General features: G+C 40.1%; 1 protein-coding gene across 14 annotated transcripts in view; it reads right to left on the reverse strand.

The window, feature by feature from the left end:
* tjp1a (tight junction protein 1a) overlaps window positions 1-23,723 on the reverse strand; it is a 129,921-nt gene that overhangs the window by 22,608 nt on the left and 83,590 nt on the right. For 7 of the 14 annotated variants that reach the window (XM_037757340.1, XM_037757404.1, XM_037757323.1 and 4 more), the window contains 14 exons: window positions 18,645-18,701; window positions 17,523-17,647; window positions 16,186-16,288; window positions 15,498-15,849; window positions 15,217-15,323; window positions 13,485-13,653; window positions 12,860-12,995; window positions 11,531-11,542; window positions 10,535-10,573; window positions 6,486-6,625; window positions 5,425-5,530; window positions 4,991-5,141; window positions 1,336-1,444; window positions 414-633 (listed from right to left, as the gene is read on the reverse strand). In XM_037757340.1, the coding sequence (XP_037613268.1) occupies window positions 414-633; window positions 1,336-1,444; window positions 4,991-5,141; window positions 5,425-5,530; window positions 6,486-6,625; window positions 10,535-10,573; window positions 11,531-11,542; window positions 12,860-12,995; window positions 13,485-13,653; window positions 15,217-15,323; window positions 15,498-15,849; window positions 16,186-16,288; window positions 17,523-17,647; window positions 18,645-18,701 (1,826 nt within the window). The remainder of the gene's footprint in view (window positions 1-413; window positions 634-1,335; window positions 1,445-4,990; window positions 5,142-5,424; window positions 5,531-6,485; window positions 6,626-10,534; window positions 10,574-11,530; window positions 11,543-12,859; window positions 12,996-13,484; window positions 13,654-15,216; window positions 15,324-15,497; window positions 15,850-16,185; window positions 16,289-17,522; window positions 17,648-18,644; window positions 18,702-23,723) is intronic. The other 7 variants (XM_037757427.1, XM_037757395.1, XM_037757365.1 and 4 more) reach the window with 3 other exon arrangements.

Here is a 23,723-nt window from a genome sequence, read left to right on the forward strand (position 1 = left end):
ATCATGATCTATACTACATATCCTCAGACACACAGACCTCATGAACCTCACACAGTAATCCTTATATAACATAACAACTCGTACATTATATCCTTATAAAACCTGACACACGTGATGTGTTAAATATGCCCTACTTTAAAAACACAGACTATAACACAGAACTAAAGTCTTTTCTTACACAGAATTACAGAAACACAAATAATAAGCATTTAAAATCATGATAAATGTGTTAAATATAGTAGAATATTTAACACATTTCAATGAATAAATGGAAATATGCTCTCACATCCTTCCTTGCTACTCACAGATCAACCACAATGTTTCTGTTCCTTTGTCTGCCCCATTGTTCATTCATAAAGTGCCAGGACAAGCTGTACAGGTAATAAAAGGTGTGACCTGAAAACTTCTTTTACCTGTTCTTGTTGGGAATGATGCCTCTTTCCACTTCTTGATGGTTCTTGCCAATACGGATTGCGAGCCAGGAGCCTAATTTGCCGTTGTAGAGCGTGTCTACTACACGGAACACCTCGCCCTTGTTAAAGCTCAGCCCGTACGGCGACTCTTTTTCATATTCAAAATGTGTCCGGATGTAGAAGGAGTCACCCACGTCCGATTCCACTATCCTCCGATACACTAAAGAAAAAGCAGAAAATGACAAGAGATGATTACAGCGACGTTTTAAATGTGCTGGTTTTGATGCCTGATGTGTTTACACAAGGGCTGTCAATCGATTACAATATTTAATCGAGATTAATCACAAATTAATCACACATTTGATTAAATAGAGATTTGTCAAGTATTTAATAATCTTATCAACATAGTGGGCAAATATGCTGCTTTATGTATTTATTAACAGGCAACAACAGCTGTCAGTGTGTCAGTGTGCTGACTTGACTGTGACTTGCCCAGAACTCCATGTGATTATCATAAAGTGGGCATGTCTGTAAAGGGGAGACTCGTGGGTACCCATAGAACCCATTTTCACTCATACAGTATATGATGAGGTCAGAGGTCAAGGGACCCCTTTTGAAAATGGCCATTCCAGTTTTTCTTCAACAAAATTTAGCGTGGTGTTTGGAGCGTTATTTAGCCTCCTTTCTGACAAGCTAGTATGACCAGGTTGATACCAATTGATTAGGTTTTTTAGTTTCATATGATGCCAGTATCTCCACTCTAGCTTTAAAAATGAGCCTGCTGCATCCTAAAAATCACAAGTTGTGTTAATGCGTTAAATAAATTAGTGGCGTTAAAACAACTTTGCGTGCTATTATCGCGTTAACTTTGAGAGCCCTAGTTTACATTACTAACACAGTACTTTATACTGCCATCACTCACCATCCTTCTTCTTCTGGGCCAAAATAGTAACTTCTTCTCCTTTTGGGAGATCCAGCAGAAACAGCACAGCCTCCTCCCGGATGATGTTGGCAAAGTCCACATTATTCACCTACAGATGCAGAACAGAAGACGTAGAAAAATCAACTTACAGTTAAATTGAAGGACTAGTGGACTATCATACGAAAGAGCAAATTATGTAAGGGATAATGCCCGGTGAGGTGTCCACTATCAGGAATTAACTTTGCGGAGGCAACTTGGCCTCCACATCGTCCATTAATTCCTGATTACGGACATCTTGAAGAGCATTACCCATGTGGCCACATGCCTAAGAGAAAAAACATTCATTAATATTTTCATGCGTTCTGCAACCAAAAACAATCTATTCACTCCGTTTCCATGGTAACCCTGAAGGTTTGCTAATACCTCTAAAAAATATGACCATCCCATAAGGTTCTTATGTAATGGAAACATTGTTCACTGCTCCAGTAAATAGGATGGACCGTAGCTAGGACTTGGCAACAGCAGAAACTTCTAGTCCGCTCAGCTTATAGAACCCTTTGGCTCAGCTACTAGCCAGAAAGCTAACACTATGCTAGCAAGATTCAACGTCAATGACATTACGTACGGTTGAAAAAAAGTAAATATAATTTGACAGTATGTTTAATAAGACGACTAGCTAGCTATCCAGACATATCATTGTCCCCAAATCAATATCAAGACGAACAAATGAGAGGCCATGTGTACTTTTGGAGTTGAATAGCGAATGTGAGACGATCGCTTCTGTGATACAAGGTATCAGTGTTGTGAATAAGACATTAAGATGTTTTTGTAGCCAGCGCATTAATTTAGAACGGTGAACAGACAGTTTCACTGGAACTACTCAGTAGGTCCATTATCGAGAATTAATAAACAACCGGCAGCTAATCAGAATCGAGTATTCACCCAGACCATGGTATAAGTAAGGGATAATGTACAGCTAGTGGATCATTGTTGTGAAATAAATCCCTTCATTACTTAACAAATCCATAATTTGATACAAAAATGGAACTGCGTCCATAGCAACAGTCTGCTATAAAGTAATAACAGACCGTAGAATGCAGTGATTGACCAATCAGAATTGAGTATTCAACAAAGTTATTAAATAATGACTGTTAAATGCTTAAAAAATGTTGAAAGTTACTGAATTAAAGTGAACTCTTCTCCTCTCTTTTCAACAACTTTAATTTTTTTTTCTTTGACAAAAAAACCCCCAGAAACTCTAGCAGCTATCACTCTCTTGATTTCTCACAGAATAAGAGGAGGAAAAGAAAAACTTGTTCCTGAACAGAAGCAGGGCGATGTATTCCCCCTACAACCAAGCAGCCTCCTCCTCACCTCCTGCTTCTGTCCCAAACACAATAACTGCTGTTTGTTGACTCTGCTTGAGGGGCAGCAGGGGAACCAGAAACACATGGACTGAATCACTGAACCTCAGAAAGACACCTTTGTCCTTCCCAGAAACAGGAGGGCTTGACGTCTTTATCTCCACTAGCACACCATGACCAAAGGGAAACCATCTGAAGATGGAAAACAATGTCCTGGAAGTCTCTAAGGTGTGTTTGCACAGCAAAGAGAACACACACACAGGCACAGGCACAGGCACAGAGAGATCTATGCTGTGGAGTGGGAGGAACACAAGACATAGTATGTTCATTAAGAGAAGGGGATATGGTAATGGACAGCTTTGTCTATAAGATAAATGCAGTCCATAGATGTTTATGTCATAGTAAAAAGCTGTGTGGCTAATTATTCAGCCTCTACTACACAGCTTCAACGTTTCAGCATTAAACATAGCAGGTGTAATAATAGTTGTCTTTGTATAAACATGACAGAATGGATCCAACAATGACATCAAGAGGGTTTCCATCATCTCATCAACAATGTTACTCTAGTGTTCAGCTGAACAGAAAGTCAACTGTTCCGAGGTCAGAGTGCAAGAACGACATCTATTGTGTCTTCACATTGGAAACAAGGGGAGTTTTGACACGAGGCAGAGCCCAGAATGACTCATAGACTGACAGATTTATTGTGCTGCATTCCCAAGATCTCTATACACAGAAATAAAACGATTGTGGCCATGGGATCACATAGTTTCACCACTGATTATCTAAGTTACGTGGGCAGCTACTGCTCGTCTATTTTGACAATAACACCAGATGTTCTTCCCACTCTCATACATGTGACATGGAAATAATAACTTACAAAAGCCTGAATAAACTCAATATCTTGGAATCATCTTACAAGCTACTTAATACTGAGACAACACACTGCAATCGCAAAGCAATGAAATAGAAAGATCTACTTCAGCCGCAGTCATCCTATATATCTGCATGTGACCTAGGGCACTTTCATAAGTCATAGTCCGTTTGGTTAGTCCGAATCAGAGTGAAACTGATACTTTTGGTTAGTTTTCTATTTAGTCTGGTTCGGTTTCACAGTGCACAAATTAAAGCAGACCAAATAAAAAAAATAATTAGCTGAGGGGCGTGTACGAAGGAGCGAATTTATCTTTTTCGTCTCGAGAGCTGCTACTTCTATGCAGGGAAGCACAGACTTTGATATATTGCTGTCAAACTCTGCATGGAACTACTGTGCGCACAAATCCCTTCTCCAGTTTATCATGAATGACTTTATAACAACACTATTTTTGTGGACTTTATTTAGCATATTCTGTATGTTCACTAGGGTTGTGCAGTGGTTAGCACTGCCGCCACACAGCAAGAGGGTTGCAGGTTCAAATCTGGCTTGGGGCCCTTTTGTGTAGAGTTTCCATGTTCTCCCCGTGTAAGCGTGGGTTTTCTCCCATGTCAGTAATCAGCCCCAGCCCACCTGCGACCCTGAGTAGGATAAGTGATTACAGATAATGGATGGATGGATGTTCTCTTCGTCCCAGATGTCAAGCAAACATTTGACTTCTGCAGAAGTCCAGGTCAGTCCTCTCCCACTCGTTTTAACCTGTCGTTTACCTGTGTCCATCTCAACAAATGCACGCACAGGCAGTCTGGCTTGAAAACAGTCAGAGACCACCTGTTACAAGCTGTCTTGGACCGGTTGTTTTGGTCTGCACCAGAGTACGATTTCTGTGTTCACAAACACATTTATACATCCCTGATTACTGTAAAACCTGTGTTTACATGCAGCAGATTTCTTCCCCACCACTGTCCATTTTTCAACCAAGGCTGGCATATCTGATAAATGACAAGTGTAGCCTAAGGAGTTGTTTTTTTTCTTAGGGTGCTTTGACAGACGATGCAATGAAAGGACAGCTTTTACAGAGTTTCATAAATAGTCCACTTCAGCTGTGAAAACCCATTTAGATCTACTTATTTCAGCTTCAGTTTTTAGCCAGACTTTAGGTTTAATTATATTGAATCCAACATAAAGCAACGACTGATGATCTTTCTTTTCAACCCACTGAACTGCTGCCTTTCTAAAATATTTGTCATTTACATGTACACAAAAACTGATGAAGCATACACAGTACGTGGCCAACAAATCAGGTTTCTGTGATTCTCATAATCCATCACCACTATTTCAAAAACTACATTTCATGTATACATGTTACTGCAGAGAGCGAACAATAGCCATGTTGCTTGAGTGATGGAGTGTAGCGTACCCTGAGAATCTGGTCTCCCTCCTCCAGCCCCTCCTTGGCTGCAGGACTGTCCTCCAAAACACCTGCCACAAAAATCCCCACGTCGTTCCCTCCTGCTAACCGCAGACCGACACTCTCTCCCTTCTTGAACTTGACCAGCTTCATACTCGGCCTACAAGAGAACACAGGTAGACAGATGGGATTAAGCAAAAAAGGTCAGCAAGTCATGGATTTAAAAACAATCATTCAATGAGACACAAAACACAGCCAAGCAGAGTGTGGAGTAGCAACAGAGCCAAAACAAAAGCTCACCAGAATATCTGAACTAAATTTCAAGTATATGGCAGGAAGCCTAATTGTTTTTTAAGTGAATAATAAATCCCCTTGATATACATGCCACAATGCAAATCTGCACTCGATACTGTAAGGTGGACGAGAACATCTAGGACATTTACCTGAGGATGCTGTCATCATGAGCGGCGCTGGGTACGGGGGCATCAGAGGGGCTGACAGGCAGGTCCACGTCAGGCTGACCAGGCTGTGCATAAACTGGCTTTGGTTCTGCCACAAAAACAATCATAGTAAGTTAAATAACACACTTACTCCCAAGGAAAGTTGTAAACACTCCATGCAGGACAGCATTAGATTAATAATTTTGCACAGTGAAGATAGCAAGCCAAGTGCTGGGTAATAGTGAAACCAAATGTAAAAGTGAAAGCATCAACATAAAGGCCTTTACACACCGGGGGTGTGATGAATAAACAACAACAAAATGTTGTGAAAGGGAAGAACGGAAGGAGTGGATCTGGTATGCGCTGCTTTTGTCAAGGTTGAAAGGAGTAATAAAGTTTGCTGTTCTGGTTCGGACCATGAAGCCTCCGTGTTATTGTTTCATAAATATAGGCGTAACTCAACCGTTTCTGTACATCCTGATTGGTTGACGCCATTATTTGCGGTGCGAAAGCTCAGAGAAGTGATCTTGTTCCACAAAAAAAATTACGCTGCTTTTTCGGCACGTAATTTTCTCACGAAGAAAAAAAACGTTGCCGATGTGTAACAGCCTTTAATCCGTGTCACGTTTAGTTAGTATTTCTTAGTGAAGACTGATAAGGATGCGTAAAAATGTAATTTGCAGTTAACAATAACTTTTACAACAATATGTTGATAGAAATTACCCAATTAATAGTTTAGATTGTGTCTTATTGAACAGCAGGAGTGGAGTTTAGTGTAAAGATGTATCTGAAGCCTGGCACACTGTTTGTCTTTTTAATAATTTGTCTTTAGGTACTTCAGTTAGGTTTTACAGCAAAGAATGTTCACTGAGTCAGCTCTACAAGTATTGTTTTTTCTTGTAGAGCTGACTCAGTGAACATTCTTTGCTGTAAAACCTAACTGAAACCTTACATTACTAATGACAATGAGATGTAGAAATATAAAAGGTGGTGAAAGCTGAGACAAACATGAGAAACCACACTAATCCCTCAAGTTGAGGGCTGATGGGAAGAGGTTTCTGTACCAGGCAGCGGAGGTAACAGTTTGTCATCTCTGGAGCTGGCCTGGTCGCTGGCCTGTGACATTACACCATCATCAGAGCTTTTGACTGGTGTGGACATGACCCCTGCTTTGGATGGGCGATCCTCATCTCGACTTCGATGACTGAAATAGACAAAAATAACACATGGCAATTCAGTACAAGTGAACTGTTAATGCTGTAAACAACCACAGTTTCTATTAATGTATTCCTTAAATGACTGCAACATCTTTGCTGATTTCAGCGTGTGTGAAAATGACCTTGTACGGAGCCCCTATATTCCCGAAAGGTGATATTTTTAGTTATTATCTTGTGCGCACAAGATAATTATCGTTTATTAAACTTAAGAAATGGCTTAGAGCAAACCAAACCTGTAATCATGAGTAACCATCATCTCTGGCACGGTCGTTACATACTGCTATTTTTTAAACGTATTTATTAGGGGTATCAAAGTTAACGCAAAAATGATGCATAACGCAAATACGTTTTAACGCCCCTTATTTCTCTGACGCATTAACGCAACTTGTGATTTTTAGGTTGTAGCAGGCTCAGTTTTAAAGCTAAAAGATACTGGCATCATATGAAACTACAAAACCTAAGGACTTCATTGGTACAACCATGTCATACTAGCTTGTCGTGAAAGAGGCTAAATAACACTCCAAATTTGCGCTACATTTTGACGAGGAAAAACTGTCATGGCCATTTTCAAAGTTCTTCATATGTGAATGAAAATGGGTTCTATGGGTACCCAGGTGTCTCCCCTTTACAGACATGCCCACTTTATGATAATCACATGCAGTTTGGGGCAAGTCATAGTCAAGTCAGCACACTGACACACTTGCCATGTTATGATTTGAGCATATTTTTTATGCTAAATCCAGTACTTGTGAGGGTGTTTTGTGTTTTTAATTGATTTCAAATAATAAATATATACATAAATTTGCATAAAGCAAGCATAATTGCCCACTCCCATGTTGTTAAGAGTATTCAAAACTTGACACATCTCCCTTTAAGGTACATTTTGAACAGATACAAAATGTGTGATTAATTGCGATTAAATATTTTAATCGATTGACAGTTCTAGTATTTATGTATGTTATTGCATTGTATTGTATTGCTTGCTGATATTGATAACTAATATTGATAACTAATTTGTAATAACCTGCCCAGGGACTACAGATGAAAATTAGCACATGAGCTAATTCTGGCACATTTTCAATGAGATAGAAACTAAAATCTTGTTTGTGAATGTTCACCGTCCCTGGAAAAATAAATAAATAAATAAAAGTTGTCTTGTGCGCACAAGATTAAAAATATCATCTTTCGGGGCTTTGTCTTGTGCTGACATCAGCAGGAAGATACAGACACTGAAAGGAACCCAAAAGGAAATAGCATGGACCCTGGATGACGTGATAAGGGCACATGGACAGAACATTTGATGAGAAGACAATAAGCTATAAAAAGAAGGATGTGCTGCTCTGTCAAAAAGACCCTGCAAATAGCAAACCACTCTCCCAACCAGAAACTGATATTAATTCAACTGGAGCAGACGTTTTTCTGGAGGATTGATGTAAACTCCCATTTTATTAACCATTCCAATGAAAGCACCAGGCAGAGAAAGAATAATAAAACCAAGCCTTTCAACATAAACTCTTGAGTTAGGATACTTTTCAGTCCAAGTTCCTGTTTAACCTGGATAGAATAAACAAGGGGAAATGGGGTGTGTGTGTGTGTGTGTGTGTGTCTTGTAGGCTACTTCTAACAGAGTAGAAAGGGCTCTGTTGCTTAAAACAATGGTTGAATTCCTATCTGGTCACATGACTGCCTGCTGGCACAGTACTTGAGCTGCATTCAGAGGCTTTTGTAGAAGAATGTGAAGGTGCAGACTGTGCCACCAGGCTCAGACGAGGAAACTTCTCCCAGTCTCTTAGTTTTGCTCATGCAGTACGAAAATATACAGTGTAGATAAAGTATACAGTACAGTGTAGTCACCCATAAATAAAACAGTGAAACACAAAGGTACATCTATTTACACACAATGCAGCTGCTGAACTTCTTTACAGTATTTTCCCACCACAGCATGGCCTTTTCTAGGTCCCTGACTTCTCTCACTACAATTCAATTTTACACATGAATCTGATCCGTGCAGTTTGCCAGCATCAGAGAGTCCTGTATGAGAGTTTGTTGTGGAGGGAGAATGGCAAATGAGAGCTGCAGCCCGAGGATAAATAACAGAATTGTAATGGGAGAGAGAGAAAGACAGAGTGTGTGTTTGTGTCTGGGAGTGTAATGGATGAATGAGAAAGAGAGTGTGGGATAGGGGTGAAAGAGAAAGAGACAAACACAGCAAGAGCAATGGACAGAGAGAGAGAGAGAGAGAGAGAGAGAGAGAGAGAGAGAGAGAGAGAGAGAGAGAGAGGCTGTTGTGGCCTAAATCTGTTGTTTCTTTCTGCAGAATGGTGCTAAAAAAAAGCTTCACACTGACAAACACCATTTGACAGAAGCCTTTGTTCAATCCCCTTCGCTTACACACTGTTACAGTACAGGCAAGAGCGAGCAAGGGAAGTAAGAGACAGGAAAGGTGAAAGAGCAGGAGAGATGTGGCGTCACAGACATCAACAAATGATGGAAAATATGTTACTGCCACACCAGAATCTCTACGCTGCATAACAGTCCCGATCTATATCCATCCACAAGCTCCAAAATATTTAACCTTCTCCACTCCACTGCTCTTTATCATAGACCCGTTTTTGTCTTTTTAGGGGGGTACAGGGGGTCTTTAGGGGGGGAGATAGCAGGTCAACAGTAGATGTCACATAGAAGAGGTGTACATCTGAATCTCAAGCTGAGAACCTGAAGATTAATTTGAGATGCAGCTCAGCGCTGTGTGTCAAGTTGTTCTAGTCATGAATCAGAAATAAACATGAATTAAGTTATTAAAATAAATTGTGAAAGTGTATAAAGGCTAAGAACATGATGATAGAAGTATATGATGGCCATCCCCATGCTCTATTATGTCTCATAAGTTGTTGTAGCAGTTTTTGTGTTGATACCTTTTGTTACACAGATTTAATGCTAAATTTAACAATTCTTTTAATTGATAAAAATTATCAAAAATCCCTCCAAAATACCACATTGAGACACCAAGACCTTGAGGAACAACACAGAAAAAGACATGCTGTGATTTGGTATCAGAAACTTTGGATAATTGGAGATTTTTGCAAGAATTTCATTTTTTGGCGTTTGGATGGTGAGTCTGCTTCAGCCTCTTAAAGACAGTAAAGTCGGCCGAGGGAAGAGATTAAAGAACAAAACAGATTTAGCAAAACAAACAAAATGTAAAATAACAAAATAGCTAAATTTCACTCTTGTAAACTAACAATCTAACAATTAAGCATATCAATGACAAAAATCTTAAAAAATAAAAAAGAATAATTACTCACACAAATGTATCTGCAAGTTGAACCATGACCCTTATTAAGATGAGTTTGAGTATACTTCCTTGAAAGACAACACAGAGAGTCGATGTACAAAGTATACTCGTGCTCATTAAGAGACACTTTGGATGAAGGGCGTTTTTGATGATATGTTGTATTTAAAAACATGCAACAGCGTCGTTGCCCTAGGGAGAAGCCCTACAGCCAATCAGATTAAGCAAACCATCTGGCTTGGGGCAAAGCACTGTGGGAAGTATGTCAAATTCCTCCTCCCCCTCCCCCCCCACCCCAAACTGGGAGACAGTAAAAACATCCCCTGACATCACAGGCTTGTGACAGTCAGACTTTTACTTCCTCAGTAACTTCTTCAACCACAGAAACATGAGAAGCAGGTGCTACTCCTCTGATGACGATTCATGTGCAAACCAGATTAACCAGTCATACCAAATGTGCAATGGTACACATAAACAAAATGACGTAACGTAATTTGGTTTTCCTCAAAAGGGGGATCAGGGAGACAGCAACAGCAGTATTACAGTGATAAATAATCAAAACAAACACACACTGGTCTGTTATCAAAGGGATGCATTCACTTACATTGGAAGTAATCTGTGCAACAGTGAACCTGCCCTCATCCTGCATTGAAACAAGTAAGGTTACTCCACAGTCTGACACAATGTACCATCTAATGAAATGCCAGCACTGGAGGTTAATCTAGGCACGACTGACAAGCAACTTGCAAGCTAAACATAGCAGCAGAACACTGAACTACCATCCTGCAGCTACAACAGCTGTATGTGTGGGTCTGTGCAATACAAGTAATGCAAGAAATATCTCAACAAGGCTACTGGTTTTTCAGCTAAACTTGGGTTTTGTATACCTGTTCCAGTGAGACATTTTGCCCTTCAGGAAGAGAGTGTGTTATAAACAGCAGGTTTGGCACCCATATGTCACATAGTCAGACCGTGATCTCATTAACATTACAGAAGTGCTGCCACTATTTGATTAGCAATGAGTTGTACTGCCTCCTGAAATAGCACCTCTGGCTAGTTCTCTATCCGGTTACACATGTTCTCTTTAGCATAGTTTTTATGGTTTGGAGTATGACAGCCTATTATGTATGCCTGCAACTCAAGGCCAATATAAATATGATGAAAGGAGGTCTGATTTTACGAGAATCTGACAGTTCAATCCCGAACAAGTGCATAAAGGCTGCATGGGTTCAACACCCAGCCCTACTCCACAGTATCAAACAGACTTTTACTAAGATCAGAAACCAGCAACATAGCCTCTGTCTTTTCTCATTGCAGCCAATGACTGAAGCATGGGTCTGCTCCAAAAAGTGCCAAGCCTGTTTCACTCCCCAGTTCTGTTTTATCAACTGGACCCAAGTCTGAAAGAACAAGTTGTCTTGTCTCAGTATCTTGTTCTTGCCTTGTAAGCATACAACATACACTGACTGAGAGAAACTATAGTCCGTTGCATGACTTTCTACAGCTCTCCTTTGTCATCTACTGTATGTGCTAGTCAGCTACAAGAAGCTTTGAAACTACTAAACTACAAAACCACTAAACTATGAGAAAGATAACTTACTGGAAGCTCCAACTGGCAGTAAGAAAAAAGGAGGACAAAGAGACATTATGGGCATTAAAATTAATTGAAAGAACAGCACATAAAGTGTACAGACGACAGAGAAATTTAATAGCCGATACCAATACCAGTGAAATTTCACGATTCACGATACCAATTCGATACCACGGTAAAAACCAAAAGTAAAACAATAAATCTCACGTACTTCAACATGCAATTCTTTATTACCGTTCGCATACTGCTTTTTTGTTAGGAAGTTAAACAGGTCATAATTCTCTCTATATTATCTATTTAATATTGCTGTGAAAACATCTCCTTCAAACAACTGTAGTTATTCAAGATTTCATTTGAACACATCATGATAACGTTATTAATTTACCTTCGCCCAATACTCATAGAGCCTGAAAGCATCATAATGTAAATCAATGGCACCTCCTGTGTTGAAATCGTCAGGACGAGAGTGAATTAACGTTAGCTGTTAGCAGCTTGTAAGCAGCGCCGTCCTGCACGGAGCTAACAGCTAACGTTAACTAGCTCTCGTCCTGCCGATTTCAACACGGATTTGTTGTTCGCAATGTAGCGTGATCAGGGAGAAATTAGGGTGCCTCCCCTGGACGCGCCAATAGTAAGTTTACTGTATCCAAACACATTTTCTATTGTCCCTGGGATGACGGGACGCCGTTAGTCTCGAGCCCTGACAGTACCTGCGGTATTGTAGAAAAATGAGTACCATCACATTTCAAGAATTTTGGCATCGATTTGGTAACGAAGTATCGGTTCTCTGACATCTGTACAGAGTATATGCAGAAAATAGCATTGCATTAATCAAATATGCATTATAAAACACAGATTTTGTTTCAAGTACTAATGTTTAGGTCATTAGCATGAGTGATGGCAACAATAGTAAAAAAACCTAGCTTTGCATGATTGAAGTGAGTGACTATATAAAGCTGAGACAACCTTATACAGTTTGAAGGTGATTCTCTGTACAGAAACTGGTTAAAAGTGTACTTTCAAACAAGTCCTTAGTCCACCAGGAGGAGGTGAGTCAATCCCTCCTCTCTTCCTCTCCCAGAGTGACGCTTTATTGGAACTCAGTCACGGCTCCAGAGGGGCTGTGATGGTTTATGCATGCAATGTCTTTATCTATTGATTTATGCATTAGTGGTGCAAGGTACTTACTCAGCACCCACTAACCCGAAGGTGTGGACATGATGTATGGAGTTGGAGGGGTGGGAGTATGGATGTATGACTGTGGTATGTGTCACAGCTGTGTCCCATCACCTGATTTGCAGTCAGATGTGTGTGCACGTGCATATGTACGTTGCTTACCTGCCATTGCTGATCTGCCGAGGTGAGTGACGGAGAAGGTCTGATGGTTCGGGCCTGTCAGGTGAACGTGATCGACTACCTCGCCCGTGGGATCGATTGGAATGGTCTGATGTCAGTGAATGTATTTCTGAAATGTCTGTGAATTTTAGATTAAAAATGCATTAGCATTTAATCAATGACATAAATCATTATATAATTTGTCTTTTGTAAACACAGGGTCACAGCTTTATGCTAGCTGCATCTAACACGACACATATTCTGGCCTAGGAAGATTACACACCATGATCTAAACAAAACGACAGGGTGCTTGGACATGAAAACAATATTGATAAGAAGAAGATGGAGATGGCTAGGACATGTATTAAGGAATCTGATGACATGACAAAAGTGGCATTGTGTTGGACACCAGAGGGAAAACATGAAAGAGGGAGGCCCAAAACAACCTGGAGGCGAACCATCAAAGGAGGAATGAAGACGAGAGGATACAGCTGGAACAGCATTGAGAAGAAAGCAAACAACAGAGATGAGTGGAGATCCTTAGTCCTTGCCGTATGTGCCACCCGGCGCAACAAGGACTAAGTAAGTAAGCATCCGACACGGCACTGCTACACGTCTGTTGTCTCACCATCTCTGTCGGAGTTATTGGCTGATGGGATGCTGTCATCCATGTCAGGAATGTTGAGCAGCGTAGCTCGCTCGTCTCTCTGCACCACCATCTTCAACTTGCCCTTTGACCTCTCAATCAGCTTCTTGGCATCTATTAGTGATAGGTTCTCTGTGACTGTGCCATTGATCTGCCAGAGGAAGAGGAGAGGAGAAAACTGAATAAACAGGTCAACTTCATTGCACAATTTTTCTGTAGATCCCACAATGTTCTTTTGAAAACTATGGGATCATCACAAGGTAAACATTGGGGCGACTGTAGCTCAGTGAGTAGAGGGGGTCGTCCTTTAACGGAAAGGTTGACGGCTCCTACTGTCTGCATTTCAAAGTGTCCTTGAGCGAGGCACTGTTAGTTGCTCCCCGGACGCTTTACGGCAGCCCACTGCTCCGAAATGCTTAGGATGGGTTAAATGCAGAGGGAGGTAATAATTCATGTACCTGTATGTATATGACTATTATAATAAAGTTTTTTTAAGAGGAATTGTGAATTGTTTTCCCTCACATTAACAATAAGGATGTCTGGAAGGCTATAAACAAGTTTAAAAGTATTTACAATTAGGATTGCAATGTTTTTGGTACCGTTAGAGACACAGACAGTCCACGGAAATTGTATTGTATCATATATGTTGTATAAAGCAAAACTATTATTATTATTATTATTATATTATCTTTATTCAAGTATTTGATTTCTATTGGTCTTTGTCCTGCAATCGCATTTCAACTAGAAAATGTCTCCGCCTCTCTTCAGAACAATTGATACAGTAAATTGGATTTTGAATGCATCTCTGCATTGTGAAGGAGGATTTTTCCCTCCTCAGAGATCGAGGGGATAAAAATTCAAAGGAATAATGGAATGTGTGGTATTCCTGCTGGTGAGCCTGCATACTAATGAACTGTGACCTCACTCTGCGAGCCACTTTCAGCAGATTACCACGGCAGGCTAGTGAAAGTTTCCAGTAAAACTTGATACTCCCTTCTCTTTCACCCCACCTCACTCCTTCTCTATTAATGACATTATTTAAAGCTATTTTTTTTCACCTTCAGGAGATTCAAGAACTTTATTGTCATCCTGCAAGCATAACGAAACTGCAGTTGGCCTCAAAATGGTGCATTATATTATAAAGACGACACACATATTTACAAGGAATAAATAAGAGATGAATGAGATAAAAGATTAGTTATAAATATCAGCGATTAAAGTGCAGAATCTGAGCGATATAGACATAAAAATATAAGCAATATGAGTATAGTACAATAACGTTTCAATACAACTAACGAGTGTGCAAACATCAGCAGCAAAAGTCCCGTAAGAGTGCAGTGTGGCAGCACATCAGTCTTGACAGACTCAGGAGATGTCTGAGTTCAGTAGTGCTACAGCTCTATGAAAGAAGCTGATTTTCAGTCTATTTGTGCGTACGTGGATTGATCTGAAGCGCCTGCCTGATGGGAGGAGTTTAAACAGATGATGTCCAGAGTGTGTGATGTCTTGTATGATGTTCTTAGCCCTCCTCACGCAGCAACTGTTGTGAAGATGTTCCAGTGGTGGCAGCTCGATGTCAACAATGTTCCTCTTTATGTTTATTCTTATAATTGTTTTATCAGTTCATTTCCTCAATATTGCGTTTTACCCACTTTTAAAACCCCCGTCTTACCTGTCGGCTCATTCATGCAAACACTCATCTGTTTTCTCTCACCTTAAGCACAACATCTCCCTCCTGGATGTTTCCATCTCTGGCAGCAAGGCTCTCAGGAGAGATGTCCTTCACAAAGATGTGGCTGGCCAACCGCAGTCCATATTCTACTTTCATAGTTAATAAGCACAGAGAAGTAATATTAACAGGGTGCATCATTAAAACTCACTCAGTTCCCTGCAAATAAGATTAACAGGTTAGTCAACATTAAAGTTCTTATAGACCTTTAAACTCTAGGATTTGCATAGTAAACTTTTAAGGTGCTTGGACATTTCGTTGCTCACCTTCATTTTTGCGGGACTTGACGAGGGTGACCTTGGCAGGCCTGGGTGCAGCAGAGGAGGTTGTTGATCGGCGATCGGAGCGCGGTGAGACGCTCCTCTCCCGCGAGGCACTGTGATCCCGCCTGCCACTGCTGCTACGCTCACGATCCTGACGCCTGCCAGTGCCCGTGCCTCCGCTTGCTCCTCCATAGGCACTTTGGCTACCACGCCCACTGTGGTGATCGTGATCGTGATCGTGATCATGATCATAGCCATCCTCCTCGTCACTGTCCTCTTCCTCGTGCTCTGACATGGTCTCCCTGTCCCCTGGCCGAGAAACAGGGAGCTGCACTTTCCTTTTGCGACGAATAGTCTGGGAAAAGACAGGAAGTTTTGAGTGTTATTAAAGATGTGATTATTATGGTCTCCCTCACATTTGAGGTCAACATGATAGTAAGATTCAAGATTCAATAATTTATTGCCAACCGCAGTTGATGTGGAATTTGTTTCAGTGTAAATCAACAACAAAACATTTTAATCACATAGCACACGCAATAGTCTCATTAATGTTGCACAAATCATTCTGTCAAACAGCAATTAGAAGTAAGTGTGAACCCCTGAAATCATGCTCTGTAACATCAGGGCCACTGTGATTCACACAATGTTGCACAAATACAGGTTTGGTAAATATCTTCAGAGTCAAACTTACTATCTTTGCATTTTTGCCACTCTTTCGGAGCTGCTGCACTGCGTAGGCATGCTCTACGTTGTCCATAGAGACTGCATTGACCATCACCACTCGATCATTTTCTCTGAAAATATTAATAACAAAAACACTTAACAATGTCTAAATAGTTGTAGAGATCTATGTGAATTTATACAATTCATACCAGGGTGGTAGTAGGGCTGCACAATTAATCAACTATTCATGGCGATCACGATTTTGACTTCCCACGAACATGACCAACTGCGATATTTATGTTTACAATGTGTGCTTCGCTCATAGAAAACTCTGCTGTATAAATCAAGTGCTTCCCAAACTAACAGCTTGAGATGCAACGTCAACAAGCAGCCGGTTTTCAGCAATCTCATATATCCGATTTTTTGCAGGTTACACACAAATGTGCAGCCACCACATGATGGTTTTATGTCCTCACACACACACACAGCATGCCGTTGGTGTGGAAGTTCTTCATCTGAGTGAAGAACAACAAGCCGTTGAGTAACAACTTTAAAACATTTGGAACAATTAACTTATATTGTAATTCATTCCCATGATGCTGCTCAGAGTAATCACAGTGACCGCCTCATCTGCTGACAGCACGGAGCTAAAGAGCTAACGTTAACGGAGGTTCCATTGTGCTACATTCATTCAAGCTCTACACAGTAAAAATGAGTATTGGGCGACGGTAAATTTTAACGCTATCATGATGTGTTCAAATGTAATCTTGTAGTGTAGTTTTTGGTGAGAAACTTGAATAAATTGGGTTGTTGAAGGAGACGTTTTCACAGCAATATAAAATAGATAATAGAGAGGGAATTATGACCTGTTTAACTTCCTAACACTAACTCTAAGCAGCTTCTAATTAGAACTACTAATGCCAATATTACATTTTTAATCGAAGCAAATATTTAAATAAAAATACAATAATTTATTTCCTAATCATTTGAATTGTGTATTTTTATGAAAATAATTACTGTAGATGACAGTAACAAAGTAAAATGATAACATATAGAGTTTTTGACGGTTAGAATCTAACACAACGTGCAAGTGAAACAGCGCTCTGCTTATTTAAATGTGAAATTGCCATAAAAATATTTTGTTCCTAAAATTAATGAATAATCGTGATCTCAATATTGATCAAAATAATCCTGATTATCATTTTGGTCATAATCGTGCAGCCCTAGGTGGTAGACATTCATTCAGAATAAAATGTAACATTAGAAATATTTAATAGGAGCTTACTTACTTTATCTAATTCTGAGGTCAAACTAACAGTGCTCCTACAATCCACAAAATATTGACGACAATAGTCAAAGACTTACTGTAGCAGTCCCTCTGCAGGACCTCCTTTCAGCACATCAGATATCACAATGGACGTCTCCCCACTCTGGAAATGAGGGTTGTCTCGCCCACCTGAGATGGCAATACCAAACCCAAAACCTGGGGCCTACACACAGAAATACATACATACTGACTGATACCGCATAAATGACAAATACAGTAAACTATCCCAACAAAAACAAGCTAATAGGCTCTCTGTAGGCTAATTATCAGTGAAACTGCTATTTAAGTAAAACAATGTAATGAGGTTTAAAAGACTGGGATATTTGCTGTGGACAAGAACAAAGCTATGCATTTGCAAGTTGCTAATTTTCCAAGAGGTTTCCATGGAGGCTTTGAGGACTGCTGTGTTTTTGCCTACGTAAAAGCCAGCACTGAAGGATCCAGCCATGTGATGTAAAAGGCTAATCTTACAACCACAACAACACAGGAGAACCGCAAGGCAGAGAACCGCAGGCCACACTGGACTGCTCCTTCAGCCTCAATAAAGCCGCTGTTAATTAGATTACAGCAAGCAGGCCAGTCTAGACAGGTGCTCTATACAATCCCACTGCACAACAGCATCAACTTAACTACAGTTTACTGTCTCAAAGCAAAATACATTCAGTAATTAAGCATACAAGACAATGGGTATATGATTTATCATCTATCTCTCGGGGAATATGACTTTGAAAAGTTTGATAGTTAACTTGATTGTGCTGATTGTGCCAGAGGGATTATCAGTTATATGCACCGGTGCAATCTATCATCATTACATGTGACTTTACACAGGACAAAAAGCACATGGACTAAAGCCATCACCCCCCCTCTTTCCCTGGAGTTGTGTTAGGGAGAAGAATATGTTGCCAACAGGAAGGAAGTGAAATGAAGTAGTAAGGATGTGGATGCTGATTTCAGTCTTCCTTAGCCTTGTTTCCTGCCATCTGGGTTCCTTGACTATTGTTTCAGTACCACACATCCTGCTGCTGCTACAGCTGGCCCTCTCAGTACAGAGAGGAAGAGAGATGGATGGGCAGAGAGAGAAAAAGTGAAGAACACACAAGACATACTGCAGGATTAGGGATGCCAGAGACAGGCAGAGAGCGAAAGGTGTAAACACTTACCCTGTGAAGGGTCACTGTGTGCTGTTCCCATATGACCGTTTCCTCCATCGCTGCACTCTGCAACACAAGAAACAAGAGGGAACGGATTAACATCTTGAGGCCAATTTATAAGTACATATGTATATCTGGATGCATCCTATTACAATAATCCTGCAACAAATACTGTCTTTGTGAAGCTTATAATGTTCCTTTCTTGAAGACTTTGAGCCTGTAAAGTTTTGAGACAACTCTTTGGTCATTTTTAGTTAGTGGTGGTGATGTACTGGACTGCATTATATTGAAGGGTCTAAAACCTTGTCTTTTACATAAATGAGTGGTGAAGAGTATTAGAAATACCTGCCTGTATAACGTAGTCCAATACAACACCACCGCTATGCACAGCATAAAGAATAGGACTGCAATTAACGATTATTTTCATTGTCGTTTAATCTGTAGATTATTTTCTATTTTAATATATATTAGTTGTTTGGTCTATAAAACGGAGAAAAATGTGGATCAGTGTTTCCCAAAGCACAAGATGACGTCCTCAAAATTCTTGTTTTGTCGTGCGCCGTGCACACCGGCTGACCGCTCCGTCCTTCACATGGTGATTACCTCATTAATGTTATGGTTCCCTTATAGCACTGGGTTTAAATCTGAAATATTGCCAAATAGGCGCTTTTGCTTTTTGCTTTGACACTAAATCCTCCGTTATCGTCTTGTCTATCAACTCTCTCTCGTCCCCTGTGTGAAATCTGACTCCTACTACTCTGTGCTGAGACTCTGTATGGAGCAGACACTTTCGATTTGTAGCGTCCCTAGTCTGACTATGTTTTGATAACACGGCGCTGATACGCCAAAATGAACTAAATAGTTTTTATTTCTATAAAAAAGCTAAATGACGGTGGGCAAGTAATGTAATCCGTGTATGCCCGAACAACGTGCAACACCGGTAACACCGATTACCGCGGCAAGCCTAAAAATCAGAACGCCACACCTCTCTGAAATACATCATGTGGCTTTTTATGACATAACTGTTTGTAAGGGTATGAACATGATTCAACCAATTAGAACTGAAGACAATACTTATTGGTTCTATAGGACTTTTTATTATGTATGTATTTAACTTCCAGTTCTTATAAAGAATAGCACTAACTCAATGAGGGCACATTAAACCTGTGTGCAGCGTGCAAGACATAGCCTACTTATATAATACACACAAAATGTCATTGAGTCATAAAACTCTGCAAACAAAACATTGTTTATATTCAGCTTTAGATAATAGTGACAGTCTAAAACTACATGCGTGCTTAGTGTTTCCATATCCTGTTCAGTTTTCAGTAGAGTTGTTGTTTGGCTACCAGCAAGGTAGACTCTATTGCTTATTTGCATGACTAAGTCCTAAAAGTCCACATGTGAAAAGATTATGAATGACAGCAGCATGAGTAAACAGCCGGCAGAGACTGACTGAGGTTCAGAAGACTGAGTGAGCATTCGTATATTATTCCTGGATGGGTCAGCTGAGAGAGCTGAAGCAAATAAGGTATTTAGCTGCTCCTCTGACTTGCCACACTGGATTAAACTGATGCTAGGCAGCAGGCATCTTTTGCGTTCACTTATTCTCTAATTCAGTTACATCACACAGGTTTCTCTTTTTGCATGATTCATGTTTTAGTTTATTTTATTTACTCCACATGAAGCACAGAAAACTCCCAATATGAAGCTATAAGGATGTGATGATGTTACTACTATTAGGTCGAAGAGACACTCCTCAATTTGAGTCTCAAAGCAATGTTGTTTTTAACTCCCAGAGTGCTATGTCCCCAGCTTTAAATTACAGCTTCTCTCTGCTTGCCTCCAGCTGATGAAGCAACACTGCTGTCCTGTCTGTCTGTCTGTCTGTCTGTCTGCTTGCCTGCAGGGAGTAACGGTACAGCTGTCTGTGGCAGAGTGCTGAGCACAGTTCAATGTGGCAAGGGAAGGGAAAGACGAAAACGCCACCACACGTGGCAGGGTGCTCATTTACTACAACTTCTATTATCAGCTTTTTAAAATAACACACCACGCCATCTGTCTCTCCCTACACCCTACCATCGTGATAATTTCACTCCCTCACCCCTTAATCATCACCTAATCCCCCAACCTTCTCACCCATCATCATGATCATTACTGTCATCACCTTCCCTTTAACCTAACTACACAGATCACAGCACGTTCACACTGCAAAGCTGCCAACTGCATGTGATGAGGACACAGACCAAGAGCCAGCTGATGAGAGTGTCTGGTGTTTTTAGACAAGGCCAGAAACATACTACTGTAGGTTTGGTGGGAAAAAGACACAACTGAACACAAAGAAGAAAAGACTGATTTCCTAGGTTATATTGAGAACATTTTTATGTAGACAAATATTTCTTTTAGAGCTTTTACAAAGGTGCCGAATGAAAGTATGGCTCATCCTAAAAAAATATTGATGATTATGAATTAATTTTTTTAAAAAATTAGCAGGTCCAACAGTGTCCGAAATTAACTTATTCACTCACCAGCCAAGGGGACTGGTAGATAAAAAAATCCACCGACCAAGCCTATTTTTTACCGGCCAAATAATAAATTTCCTTTTTATGTCACATTTACATTTGTTTAAGTACATTTCATTGAGATAGTATGTCGAATACAAACTTAGAGAAGAGACCAGAGCAAAATTTAAAGCAAATTAATTCAAATATATTGTCAGTTAATCAATTCAAGCCTGAATACTAGGCTTGGCGGTATCTATTTTGTATATCTTCCTGACATTTCACCAGTTGAAGGCTACTAGAGGTGGGACCAAGTCATTGTTTTGCAAGTCACAAGTAAGTCTCAAGTCTGTCCACTCAAGTCACAAGTCAAGTCCCAACTCAGGTCTCAAGTCCTAAACAAGCCATATGCGCTCTTCACCAAATGTAATGTAATTTTAACAGTGGATCCAACTGGATCTCAGTAACATAATGTTAGTTCTTCATAGTTTTCTCCTGAAACTTGATTGGATGCTGTTGGATTGGTTCAAACAAAGTGGATCTGGAGGGTTAAGTGTAAGATAATCAAATGCAAGTCCCAATAACATTCACCGGAAATAAAGAGTCCAGAGTTCAATAAAAAAACAAAACACCACTTTTCAGAGATTTAGCAATGAGCAACAAAAGATAGAAATTCAGTTTGTTCAGTTCAGTTCAGTTCAGTTCAGTTTTTTCCCACACGAGTAAATCCTCTTCCCAAAAAAAATCAATAAAGGATCTCTAATCAGTTTGTTCCGTTCACCACCGTAAACAACCTAAATCTATAGTTAATGTATAGCTACATGTTGCAAAATGACTTCATTACTCTACCACAAAAGATTCATCACTTGACATGACTGTCTGTCTGTCTGAGTCTCTCTCCTCCACTCAACCATGAAATGTGCAGGTTGTGTGTCGAACTGGCAACCACTTGTTATGAAGTGAATGCAATGGAACGGAGGAGGGAGAGAGCGACATCTAGTGGCTGGACGTTATCAATAGCACCTTTAAACAGGATAAAAAGGAACTACGTAATTTGACTTTCAAACGATGAAGTAACTTTTAAAATGACTGATTGAGAGGTAAAACTATTGGTTGATTATTCGATCAAACATAGCCTAAATCAAGTGTCTATTTTGAATAACTGATTAATCATTAATTTCCTAAGCAAAAATGTCAAACACTTGCTGGTTCCGGCTTCTCAAAGGTGAGCTGCATCTCTTTACCTTAAAAGATAATAAACATAATACCATATGTTTGGGTTTTGACTACCAATAAAACAAGATTATCACTATTTTCTGAAAATTTACAGAAAAAACAATTGATTGATTCGTCAAAAAACCTTATAGATTAATGGATAACGAAAACAATCTTTAGTTGCAGAGCTAAACTTGATTATTGTGAATATCCTCATTGAAGTTAAGGATCATTTGAGCCTTTATCATGGTTCCTCAAAAAACAGTTACAGTATTTTATCTGTCTGGGTAATGTCCAGAAGGATGAGTGGTGACCTACAGGTAGTTACAACTCATGTGCTCAATACACTGGATGAAGAGCGAGGTAATTCATGCTATTACAGAGATATTTGACAAGAAGAAGAAAAGATGGCTACACATCCAGCTACTTTAGATACTTTTATTAGAGCTGCAATAATTAATCGATTGGTTGTCAACTTTTAAATGAATCGCCAACTATTAATTGACAATAAAAACAATCGTTAGTTGCAGCCCCAACTTTTATTATACTGATGTTTCAAAGCAAGGTGTGTGACACGGACTAGCATAAGGCCACGTTCAGATTGACTTGAAAAAACTAATTAATTTGAATGGAGTCAGTCCGTTAACACAGTCGTTTTGCAACAACGTGCTATCATTCAGCAAGGCGTTGACCAATCACATACATGATGTAAGCTCACATTCCTGGTGGATTACTTTGTAACGGGAATGTCGAATTTCTCCTGTTTACTTCGTGATTGTCTTTTTGAAAGATAAAATAATTGCCGGTGTGATTACTTTCCAGAGTTGTAAAATCATGTTACTGAGCAATACAAACTGTTGTTCAGTGTTTGACACCTGATAAGCCTTTAAATGCATCAATCAATAACTCCAACTGGACATCCTGGATCATATTTCATTGTGTCCCAAGTACCCAAACAATCCACACTCAACCACCAACACAGCCTCTTGTGCTGTTTTAATACAGGTCTGTTTTCAGTTTGGATCCAACACCTAAGTATCGGCCACTGGCCTTGCAGGCAGTAACCTATGCTGAACTTACTGTAGGTCTCCTCTTCTGTGTTTGAATCTTTTCCATTCACACCGTTCACTTCAGTTGGCCTGAACCTCTAGAATACACAGTTAACCCTTTGACCCCGATTTCCATGGTAGCTCTGTGTGGATGTTATTTGTGTCCATAATTGGTGCAAAGGGCTTGGGTGTCCCCCTCTCTTCCCCTCCTCCCCCTCCCTTGTCTGCCCCTACGACTCACACAGTAATGCCACTATTGTGTGAAGAGACCTGACCCATTTAACCACGGCTCCCCCCTCCTGACATTCCCAAACACATCCATT

The sequence above is a fragment of the Sebastes umbrosus genome, chromosome 2, assembly GCF_015220745.1.
Source record: "Sebastes umbrosus isolate fSebUmb1 chromosome 2, fSebUmb1.pri, whole genome shotgun sequence".
NCBI classification, from domain to species: domain Eukaryota; kingdom Metazoa; phylum Chordata; class Actinopteri; order Perciformes; family Sebastidae; genus Sebastes; species Sebastes umbrosus.